Consider the following 12067-nt stretch of genomic DNA (forward strand, 5'->3'; position numbering starts at 1 on the left):
GCTTCAAATAGTGTACAGATTTCTCTCAAGTGAGGATTTAAATTGTGCATTCCCCTTTTGTGCTTCATTGTTTTTGTTTAGCCGAAGTCATTGACACATGGGTTAGAGACGCACATCAGCAAAGAGCTAGAGGAAGATGAAAACATACGGTGCTTTTTGAAACCCAGAGAATGATTTTTCTACTTTAAATATCAGTAAGCCATTTCTTGGAGATTTGTTCTCATTATCTTGGGAGAATTTGCCTTTGTTTTGTTTGATGCTTTTAAATTATAGAAGAAAGGCATGTTGTTTTCTAATAAGTGAAATAAATATAAAAGCATAGGAAGTAAAAGTTAATTTTTCTCCTTCCTCCACCCCTCCCCAATTCTGCCTATGCCCATCCCCACTTGCAGCCAACTGATTTATATGTACTATTTTTTCAAAAGGCTTCTAAGAGCTTTTGGGGGGGTGGCGAATATGTTCATTATCTTGCTTGTGTGATGATTTCACAGATGTTTGCATATCATACACATATCAGATTGTACACTTTAAACACCTACACTCTAAACACACAGTAATGGTATGTCAGTTACACCTCAGCAAAGCCAGGGTTTTTTAAGCTCTGAAGTGGAAGGGTTTGTCTTTTGATCTAGGGGCACAGTGGAGAAATTACTGAGATGCTAAGGGCGTTGTGAACGGATGTTTGGGAACTAATGGCCAAGAAGTGCCCTTTCATAGCATGTTTTAAAATTAAATCTTAATTTACATACAGCAGAATTCACTCTTTTTAGTGAACAGTTCTCTGAGGTTTGATAAATATGTAGAATCATGGACTCACCACCACAATCAAAATAGAGAACAGTTTTGTTACCCTCCAAAAAGACTGCTTTTGCTACCCCCTGTAGTCAAGGCTTCTCCTCCTACCCCGTTGTCCCCGGCCACCACCGACCTGTCCGCAGCTCTACCATGTGGTCCTTTCCAGAGGGTCATGTCAGTGGGCTCCCACGGTATGTAGCCTTTTGAGTCCAGCTTCCTTTGTTCTTCACGGTGGGTTTGAGATCCGCCCCAACAGTCTGTCCCTGTGAACCACCCGCTAGTCCCTGATGACATTGACATTTCCCAGTTCACCCCTTCCCCACTGGAGGGGTATTTGGGTGGGTTCCCATCTGGGCCAATAAACCTACTGTAAATCTTCATGTGCAAGTTTTGGACATAGGTTTTCATTTACCTTGGGGAAATAGGCAGGACTCCTGGGTCACGTCATAAACCGCTTTCTAAACCGCTTTCTGAAGCAGCTGTGCCATTTTTGCACCCCCACCAGCAGGGTATGATGTGCCCTTGCCAGTAGTTGGGGTCGTCAGCTCTTTTATCTCGGTTTGGCTTTCTTTCTTTTAAAGATTTTATTTTGGGGGCGCCTGCGTGGCGCAGTCGGTTGAGCGTCCAACTCTTGGTTTCAGTTCAGGTCATGAGATCAAACCCGGCTTTAGACTCTGTGCTCAGCGCTGAGTCTGGTTAAGACTCTCTTTCCCCTCTCCCTCTGCCCCTCCCCCTTCTTCTCTCTCTCTCTCTCTCAAATAAAAAAAAAAATTTAAAAAAAAAAAAAAAAAGATTTTATTTTTAACTACTCTCTATACCCAGCATGGGGCTCGAACCCACAACCCTGGGATCAAGAGTCTCATGTTCCACTGACTGAGCCAGCCAAGTGCCTCTCTCATTTGGCTTTAATTTGCATTTCCCTAATGACTGATGATGCTGAGCTCTTTTTCCTTTGCTTGTCATTTGTAGGTCTTCCGTGGTGATGTGTCTATTCAAATCATTTGCCCATGTTTTCATTGGGTGTTTTGTTTTATTATTGAGCTTGAGACTCCTTTACATGTTCTAGATACAAACCTTTGCCAGTTATGTGATTTGCAAATGTTTTCTCTCAGTCTGCGGCTTGTCTTTTTATTTTGAGAGTGTCTTTTACAGAGTTTTAGTGCAGGTGAAGTCTAACTTAATGATTTGTTTTTGTGGACCATGTTTTTTTTGGTGTCATACTGAGAAGTCTTTGCCTAACCTGAGCTCACAAAGATTTTTCTCCTAAGAGTTTATGGTTTTATAGTTTTACATTTCACATTTAGGTCTGTGATTCATTTTGGCTGAGGTTCATTTTTTGGCATATGGATGTCCAAGTATTCCATTTGTTGAAAAGACTGATCATTCTTTGAAGTGCTTTTGCACCTTTGTCAAAATTATTTGACCATATTTGTGAGTCTTTTTCTAGACTCCGTTCTGTTCCATCGATTAGGGATCTGCTTGCCAATACCATATGGTCTTCATTCCTATCACTTCATAGCAAATTCTGAGGTCAAGTAGTGTGAATGCTTTGATCTTGTTTTTCTTTCTCAAAGTTGTTTGACTATCTAGTTATTGTACTTTTCCATATAAATTTTAGAATCAGTTTGTTATCTACAAAATATCCTTCGGATTGGAATTGCATTACTGTGTAGATTTGGGGAGAGCTGATACCTTAACCGTGCTGAACCTTTTAGTCCATGAATGTAGTATGTCTTGAACATACATTAACATGTATGTATTGCGGCTTTCAGCATTCGGATCCTACATGTATTTTTTCAGGCTCATAAATATTTCATCTTTTGGTGCTCTTGTAATTAGGGCTGTTCATTTTCTCTTTTCTAATTGTTTATTGTCTCATTTTTCTTGTGGTTCTGTCAAGTTTTACATCGTGTTATTCAGGGCATAAATAGTAGTGTTTGTTAGTTGACACCTTTATCATTATAGAGTGGCCATCTTTATCCCTGGTGGTCTTTGCTCCAAAAACTACTTTGTCTGATGTTCATATGGACACTTCCAGCTCTCTCTTGACTAGTGTGAGCCTGGTATGTCTTTTTCCTTCCTTTTACTTTTGACCAATTTGTATCCTTGTATTTAAAGGGGGCTTGTTGCAGACAGCATGGAGTGTTACTTTTCTCTTCAGTCAGAAGGTCTCTGCTTTTTGACTGATGAGGGTGTGCAAACCACTTACTTTCAATGTGAGTATTGGTGTTGTTTCATTGAAGTCGGCTGTCCTTCTGTGTGCGTGCATTCCCCAGGACGACACCTGGACCCTTCTGTGAAAGCAGGCTTGAACCAACCTCATAAATGAGGAAAGGCCCAGATTTTCTCCTACGATTGCCACTAGGATTTTTACTATTCCCCTAAATTTTATATTACATTTATTGAGTTCATCAAAAATCCAGTTAGAATTATGTTTAAGATTGCATTCAGTGTGCAGATTGCTTTGTGGCAAAGTTACCTTTGTAATAAGCTGTCACCCCACACTGGGGCCCGAAGTTTCCTCTGTTCATTCAGATACTCTAACATGCCCTTTATTAGGGTTTTTTTGCTCTCTCCACTGGGGCCTTGTAGCTGGGTGTCGAGTTCCCAGGCCCTCGGTCACTTCTGGAACTGTGTTCTTGGGCCCCTCCCACTCATTCTGTTCCCTAATTACGTTGCTGTTGTTAGTTTTGTATTTTTGGCTTTTGTATCCTAGCCCAGCTGCGATGGTCTGTTCTGCTGCCTCTGTTGGTTTCTCTAGATGCGCTGTAACATTTACAAATACAGTTTTCTGTTAAAAAATAGCAGTAATGTCGATGGGCTCCCTCCCCACTTCCCCCCAGCCCACCTGCCCCCAGAATGTATTTCATGACTCTCAGAACCTAGTGTTCCTGTTTGTGGGAGAATGAGCATCTGGAAGAACTGAGCTTTGGCCTTTAGCAGACTCACCTCTATAAATCCTGTTCGTGTGCATAAAACAGAATACATGAAGTAATGGAATAACCTTTGTGTTTAGAAGGAAGAACTGAATAATCAACCTTCCTTGACCTATCGTCTCTGAAATTAGATTGTCGGTGTTCTTTGGAGCATCTCTTCATTATCTTAAACCTCTGTATATTCTGCCGTACTGCAGTTATGTCTTGGCACGAATGTTTTATTACTTCACCCACTGGTCGTGAATATCACAGATACAGAAAGGCTTCATGATATTGCTGAATCGCAGGAATTTCCCACAAGGTTGCCTCCCAAACCAGCGTGGTTTGCATCTAATTCAGTAAATGTAGCACTCTGGAGAAGAGCATCTGCGGGGCTGATTTTAAGTACCGAAAGTAGGAGTGTCAAGAAGGCTGTGGAAGCAGGTGCTCCCTAATATTACAGAGTCCACCCGCACCCCTCCCGGCCGGCGCGCACAGGACCTACGTGCACACCCGCGTGCATGGGGACCGCACGTGTGCGCCCTGTCCCACTTCACGCGGGCCCAGTGCAGAGAGAAGACTCACCCTCTTCCTACACGTGAGAGAACCGAAGCGTGGGCAGATTTTTCAGGGCACAGTCCCTGCTTCTGGGTAGAAGAGGGCCGGGAGGCTGTCCCCACCAGGCCCTGCTGCCCTTTCTTGGTGGCCTGATCCTGGCCACACCAGTGAGGTGTGAGGGGTCCACACCTCTGGGTGCACTCTCACTCAGTTGAGCTGAGAGGTTAAAATGAATCCATCTGGTCCACATCCGACCTGCAGTACAAACAAGATTCCCTTCCATTTCTGTGGCATGAGGATGACGAAGACCAGCCTTCTGTGGTGCTCAGACTAAACTCCACGTGTCTAGACAGCTTGGTCCTCCCTCCTGACACCCAGATGTCAGCACCACGGTGCTCAGCTCGCTTGACCCTGAAGCTTTTGTGCTCAGAATTACTGAAACCCAAGAATAATTTGAGGTGGCAAACCGTGTGCCTTCTGTTTTTTTCTTCCAAATGTTAGTTTTATACATTTAGTCTTTTCTAGAGCTGAGCATCAAATGAGTGCAACTGCAACATGATGTGGTAGGAAAGGTGGGTAGAAGTTACAGTGTGAGATTTTTTTTTTTTTTGTCTTGTGAAAGAAATAACTTTGTATCAATTAGAGTTGGCCAGTAGTAAAACTTCCTGGATCTGGGCTGGTCGTCCTTAGTCCTTTGAGGATACTGAAGCGGTAAAAGCAAGGTGGTCTACCACCCCTGCAGACTCCCGACTCCACATCTGGGATTCGGGCCGTAGGTGACCAGACACCCCACACTGGGCTTCAACTTGAAACTTCAACTTCACTACTGGTAGACTCTAACCAGTTTACTAAGAATCTTAACTAAGCAGGTGTGTTAGAGTTCTACCAGAGGAACAACTGGTAAGAGAGAGAGAGAGAGAGAAACAGACAGAGCCCACGATCGATTTTCGGCCGCCCCCACAGGGGGATTTTTTCCTTCCTCAGGAAAAACCACAGTTCTGCTCTTCCGACTTTGCTGCTGAGTAGCTGAGGCCCACCCACGTCCTCAGGGGTCATCTCCTGTACGTAAGGTCAGCTGACAGCCGATGTCGACCACGGCTGCAGATGCCTCTGAGTGCGGCTCCCGTTAGTGTCTGAAACCGGAGTGCTCTCAGACGAGCCACGATCGGCCCAGTCTTGCTTTCCTGCCCCTGGTTAGTCTCTCTGGGGACAGCTGCCCCACCGGTGTAACGCTTCAGTCCCCGCGGGCAGCCTGGCCAGTGAGGGACCTGCGGGGCGGGGGTGGGGGGCCTGGCCTAGAGCAGAGCAGGAGGGCAGCCGCCACCCACGTGCTTGCTCCCTTCCTGCGTGGGACCCAGATGTCACGGGCTGCTCACGCGAGTCTCCAGGAGAGGCAGGCCTAGCGTGTGTCCACAGAAGCCTCCGCCACCCAAGGACGCCATGTGGGCTCTGCCCTCCCACGCTGGGCCTGCAGCTCTCCTCCGCCTCACTCTCTTCAAGGCACCTGCAGTCCCTGGGTGACTGTCTCGGAGCCCCCAGCGGTTTGGGGCTCAGCCTCAGACTCCATCTGACCCCACTCTCCACATTTTCCCAGCCTGGGAAGGAAGGGGTGAAGGCTCGCAGTGACAGGGCTGGTCTGTTGCCCCTCGGCAAGCCCCGGGGGCGGGGGGGGCACCTGAGTGTGGCCTTTTCTTGGTGTGAGAGATCTTGCTGTCTGCTTGCTCTCTTCTGTGGGCTTGGGGATCGGGGTGCCAGGAGAGTCCCTCCCCTGGGGGCCGGTGACAGGACGTGCCCCGTGCACCTGGCAGCACCTGTCACAGCCTCTGTCTGTAACTTGGGAGGCCTCCTCCAGGACCCTGTTCACAGGTTCCAAACCTTTTTTACTTTCTACTTAGGTTTTAGGAGTATTATCTTATTTTTACTAAAGGATTTTTTTGTTTCTGGATTTCCAACCATTTTTTTGTTCCTTCTGTTCCTGTACTATCTCAGCGCCGTTGCTATGATTCCTTGCACCCGCGCCTCCTCTCAGACAACAAATGTTTGAGGCTCAGGGCTTTTATAGCTGACGGCTTGAAGTGGGGGCATGTTCCTTCACGGAACACAATGGTAGGGCTCAGAGTTCAGTGTCAGTAACAGTAAAGACGAGAAGAAACACAGCGGATGACCTTGAGTTTTAGCTCTGTCTCTGTGAGACTGGACACCTGAGCATCAGGTTTGCCCTTGACTGTCCACAGATACCTCCCGCCCGTTGTCATGGAGCCGGGTCTTACCTTGTGCGGCAGGTGTTTGGATTGTGTGCTGTGGGGGGTGGAGGGACAGAGGCCTTGCTGTGGTCATGTGAGTGCCCGTCACCGGAGCCCAGTCCTGTAACCCACGTATGGCAGGCTCACACCTTCTGTAAGGTAACTTATCATATTCATAAAAGAAGAAGAAGTTATAAATTGATATAGAAAAACAACATTTATATCACAAATTTATCTGTGTATGTTGTGCTTGCACCATATGGGCATTAAAGTGTCCTTGTGCTCCAGAGAACTCTAGATTTTATGTGGAAGCATCTGTAAAACACTTGACTTTTATGAAGTTGGAAATAAACAGAGCCTGGGGTGGAAGTCCGTGGTGAAGGACAATGTAAAGAAAAACAGGTAGCAAATTCATTCACACTCCAGAGAAACCTCTTCCTAAGTCATTTCTTCCCGAGTCCAGACAGACCAAGACTGTGACTGTGCAGCCCCGGGCGCACAGCCCGCTGCTCTCTGATGGTTCTGTCGGTGCTGATCGCAGGCCCCTCTGGGGCAGGAGGTCAGGTCCTCAGTCTGCTGCTGCCTGCGTAGAGGTCAGGTCCTCAGTCTGCTGCTGCCTGCGTAGAGGTCAGGCCCTCAGTCTGCTGCTGCCTGCGTAGAGGTCAGGCCCTCAGTCTGCTGCTGCCTGCGTAGAGGTCAGGCCCTCAGTCTGCTCCTGCCTGCGTAATCTCACGTAATCTCATCCTTTACTTCCCAGCACCAACCCGCCTCCTTGCTTGGTGCTTCCTGTGCACGGTGGGGACCGTGGGCTCACTGCCGCCCACCAGCCCTGGTTGAGGCTGGTTGTCCGTGAGTCTGGCAGCTCAGAGTCAAGCAGGCGTCTCAGCGGCCATCCGTCCGCGGGCCAGGTCTCCTTCTGCACTTTTGACTCAAGATCTCGTTAGGGATCCGCACTGCTTCTAAAAAAGAATAAGGGCGAGCCCCGTCACCACTAGAAGCAGCTACCATTAGAATTAAAATGTTTTCTGTAACTCTTTTTAATGTTTTCTGTAAATGTTTTTTTAACTGTATTCTGTAAATACCTTGAATGTCTTGGTTATAACTCGAGAATATGTGGATTTTAGTTTGCAGTTAACATGTTTCGAACATTACCACCTTCCTCCAATCCTACGGGAGCAGAATTTGACCCCGAGGAAGACGAGCCCACGTTAGAAGCAGCCTGGCCTCATCTACAGGTACTGAACTCTGGGAGTGTCTCGGAAACGGGCGCAAGTTAAGTGTGTGTGTTCACGGGGTTTGTCTCTAAAGCAAGTGCGCTGGTCCATAGGGCCTCACTCCGGCTGATGACAAATGGACCTCTGACCTTGCAAACCGGTGCATACAAGAAAGGTATTTTAGCAGAAGTGATAACATTGAATGGTTTTTCTGTCTGTTTGGACCCTTGACACAAACTACGAAGATACAGAATTGTCAATATGTTTGTAATGGAAGTAACCTCTTCGTTGATAGCCATTAGATCGAGGCCTTTTGCAGATAGATGCTCCCCCTGTTTTCAGGACGTAGATTTAATGCACCCCAAAGCTCACCTCCTGACTCACAGATTTGTAAGGCAAAAAGGTGATCATAGATCAAGCTGGACGCCTGAGAAGACACTGAGCCCAGTGTGAGCAGAGTGTGGGCAAGCCACGCACCTCACCGGTGAGCAGAGTGTGGGCAAGCCACACACCTCACCGGGGCCTGGGTCATCTGCAGGAGGGGAGATGGAGAGGTGGAAGCCGGGAACAAGCGATATGGGGAACAGATCACAAAAGGGCGCTGTCCCGGGGGCAGGACATGACCCCCAGGCATGTGGGATTGCTGTGTAACCATGACAGCCTGCAGTCCACTCGTGAAAGGGAGGAGCGTCCCAACCCCGGGTGACTGCATCCGTGACCCGCTTACCGAGCTGTCCCAGCTTCCTATCCCCCGGCTCTGCCAGGACACGTGCTCGCGGCGGGCTGCAGGTCCCGCCCTGCTTGGGGCTGCTGTGCACTGGGATCTCCCAGCAGCGTCAGCTAAGCGTAGTGACACCCGCCGTGGGTATCATTTTGTTTAAATGCCATTTCAGGGTATAGTCTGTGGTTCTGAGCTAAATAAAACAATTGCCAGCATCAGTTATAATTAAATGAAGCCGTGGTATTTGGCATTAATTCTGTAGATATGTGGCTTTTTTTTTTTAAAGGCTTAATATTTTCGGACAGAGATTCAACTTGTGTAGCTTTAATCGCCGTCTAATAAAATACCATGTTATTTGACTCATTGTTTTTTTCCTCCTAGCTTGTTTATGAATTTTTCTTAAGATTTTTAGAGTCTCCAGATTTCCAACCTAATATAGCGAAGAAATATATTGATCAGAAGTTTGTATTGCAGGTAAGGCACAAATTAGCTGAAGCTACAAAAGCCCTAATCTACAGAGCGGGAATACTGGTTCACTAAGTGTCTTTTTCTTCTTGAAGCTTTTAGAGCTCTTTGACAGTGAAGATCCTCGAGAGAGAGATTTTCTTAAAACTACCCTTCACAGAATCTATGGAAAATTCTTAGGCTTAAGAGCTTACATCAGAAAACAGATAAATAATATATTTTATAGGTAAGTTGGTGTGTGGGTGACGTGTCTCTTTTTGCATGATGATGTTCGTGTTCACACTCAGTGCGCCCCCCCCACCATCGTTCCCTTTGGCAGGTGACTGGGGCGTGGGCCTGCCTGCCCATGGCGTGCTGGGCCGCAGTGGCCCCTTTCTTCCTTCCCCCACCCCTCCCTCTCTTCCTGCTCCCCTCCCTCAGCCACCTCCAGCATCTCACCTCACGGCCTTCCTTTGTTTGCATTTTCACCCAACTGTCCGGTACTCTGGGTGTGGGTCCGCCCAGAACCTGTCCAAAGCCAGCTGTCAGTCCTCCCACGCGCGCATTCCTTCATCCTCCCCGATGCAGCTCAGAGAGCAGGCAGGAGTGAGGAGTAAAGCAGGGATCCTTAGCAGCTCTCACAAGCTGGACAACTGTACTGGAGCTCTGGAAACCCCGTCCACCCCGGGGCAGAGGAGGGCCTGCCGGAAGCGGCAGGTGCAGGCAGGCACGGCCACCCCTAGGCCTGCGGGGCCACGGACACTGGTCGGTCTGGGGAGCTGGGTGCAGAAGTTGGCCTGTCTGGGTTTACGTGGAGGAGGGCACAGCCCCGTGGCTCATGAAAGAATGTTCCGTGACATTCCAAGTGCAGTATTCAGCTTAACCCCGCCCTCCCCCACTCCCTTCCTCCCTGTCCTGGCCTCTCATTGACTCCTGGAGTCTGAACACCTGGCGACCCTCCCACTGCCATCCCCATGGTTCTGCTGCCGCCTGAGTCACACAGGTAACTGGCCACACTGGGGTGGATGAGCCTAAGTCCTGGGTGTGGCCGTGTGCCAGTCCAGGCCGGCCCTCATCATTCGTGTCTCTGCTCACCTCCAGGCTCCTTCTGCACTAGCGCCTCCTGGAACATCCTTTCCACCTGCCCTTCTCCTCAACCTCGCAGGCTTCCAGACGCATCCCCCCGCCAGAAAGCCCCCCTGGCTTGGCAGACAGGTCTCCCTGCAGGGCAGGCCTTGTGCCAGAGGCCTTATCACACACCTCCAGCGTCAGCCTCGCGCCTGCCGTGTGATGGCACCAAATGAACGTTGATGCATGAAAGAGTTAATGTGTCTCATTTGTCCCTGGAAAGCTTCCTGTGAGCAGTTTATTCTAAGAATTTGGGCTTCCCGGGTCAGCTTGCCTGGAAGGCCCCTGACTCCAGGCCGGCTTAAGGTAGTGACAGATCCTAGCAGTGACAGCCGCGTGTGCAGGTCCCCCTGTGAGATAAGAGAGGCGGGTTTCACACCATCCAGCTCTGTTCCCGGAGTGAGGGTGACGTGCAGGCCGTCGCCAGGAGCACCACAGAGGCTAGGCGGGTCCCTTCTTACACACCAGACCCAGCAAGGGAGAGGGGGGCAGAGACAGATGGAGATCCCACCGTGGAGACCAGCAGCCTCTAGGGCTTCTGGAACCCGTCCCGCTGACTGTGATCAGAGAAGGACGTCAGGCTTCCTAGATGTCATGTTCCTAGTTCATGCTTCTTGGCCTCATGCTTCCTTCTGAACAGGATCGTTAGGTGGCTGAGGCACTTTTCTGTCAAAACATTTTATGTGTTATTTAAACAGCAAAGGACAGGTACGATTTAAATTCTCATTTTTTAGGCCTAAAAGCTCTACCTAAAATGAGGTGGTGTTGGGTTTTTTCGTTAAAATGTAGGTTTTGTTCAGATAGCAGAATCACAAATCATGCAGAACCTCAATATAATAACTAAAATATTTAAATTTTTAGAAAGTTATTGCACATGATTTAGTTTGTTCTCACTGAGTACTCAGTGCTGGAGTGAGGCGCTCTTGTGTTTTAACGATCTTTTCTGTAACTGTCATTCATGATTGATGCGATCGAAAGCAAGCATGTTCTGTGGAATCTGTCGTTGGTTTGGTCTCCGCCTTCCACACCACTGATTTGATGCAGAAAGGGAGTAAGGAGAAAAACCGTGAGAGAAGTTCGCAGCACGACCCCATCTTGTAAGAAAAGATCTCTGCAACCTGTTTGGTTCATCTCACTGAAAATGTTAACGTAAAGTCCCTGTTCATGTAGTTTCTCCTTCTAATGAGCGTGTTCGAGATGTGAGCGACACAGGGATCTGCGCCGTGGACGGCCCAGCCACGGCGAGCTGGAACCTGGTCGTGGGCGGGGCAGCCCAGGGCTCCGGTTCTGTGTGCATAACAGACGGCCCTGCAGCCTAGCGGCTGGACTCACCCTCAGTCAATTACTTCTCACAAATCTGTAATCGGAACTGGACTCCGCGGGCAGTTCTGCCGCTGCCCGTGGTCTGCAGGTGCCGGCCTGTGCAGGGTGGCTCAGGGCAGGACCTCAGCTGGCCTCCAGCAGGAAAGAAGCAGGAGCCGCCGGGCTTCGGCGAGGCTGGCCCGTAACTGGAGCAGACTCTTCTGCCTTCGGTGCTGAGAAAAGTGACTCACAGGACGACAGATCCATGGGGAGGGAGACAGACTCCACCTCTTCTGTGAGGCTCAGGGCACAGACAGCCTGCAGGGAGGAGAGATACTGATGGTTTCCATTTTGGAGACTGCCTCCAATAAGCAGGTTCTGGCTCAGGTTTTAGAGAGTCCTGATTCCTTTTCGGCTGGAAGAGTGAGAAGCACTAGCCTACTCCGCGGGCGTCTTCGTGGTTTTCCTCCCATTCTGCACCTTCCTCTCCTGCTTCTCTCAGGGAAAGTAAGAAGGAGAACTATACCTGTTTCCTCTTAAGTGTACTTCAGATCACGTCAAAATAATTGGAAACAAAGAATTTATCATGCTGTTTAAAGGCACCTGCACCCCAATGTTTATAGCAGCAATGTCCACAATAACCGAACTGTGGAAAGAGCCCAGATGTCCATCGACAGATGAATGGATACAGAAGATGTGGGGGGGTGTGTGTGGGGGGGTGTGGGTGTGTGGGTATGTGGGGGGGGG

The 12067-nt window shown here is 48.8% G+C and overlaps 1 protein-coding gene across 9 annotated transcripts in view; it reads left to right on the forward strand.

The window, feature by feature from the left end:
* PPP2R5C (protein phosphatase 2 regulatory subunit B'gamma) overlaps nt 1–12067 on the forward strand; it is a 118419-nt gene that overhangs the window by 81930 nt on the left and 24422 nt on the right. For all 9 annotated transcript variants that reach the window (XM_025869349.2, XM_073895896.1, XM_025869350.2 and 6 more), the window contains 3 exons: nt 7636–7746; nt 8828–8920; nt 9007–9137. In XM_025869349.2, the coding sequence (XP_025725134.1) occupies nt 7636–7746; nt 8828–8920; nt 9007–9137 (335 nt within the window). The remainder of the gene's footprint in view (nt 1–7635; nt 7747–8827; nt 8921–9006; nt 9138–12067) is intronic.

Source organism: Callorhinus ursinus, unplaced genomic scaffold (assembly GCF_003265705.2).
Source record: "Callorhinus ursinus isolate GAN/ISIS: 27379988/994484 unplaced genomic scaffold, GSC_fseal_2.0 scaffold8, whole genome shotgun sequence".
NCBI classification, from domain to species: Eukaryota; Metazoa; Chordata; class Mammalia; order Carnivora; family Otariidae; genus Callorhinus; species Callorhinus ursinus.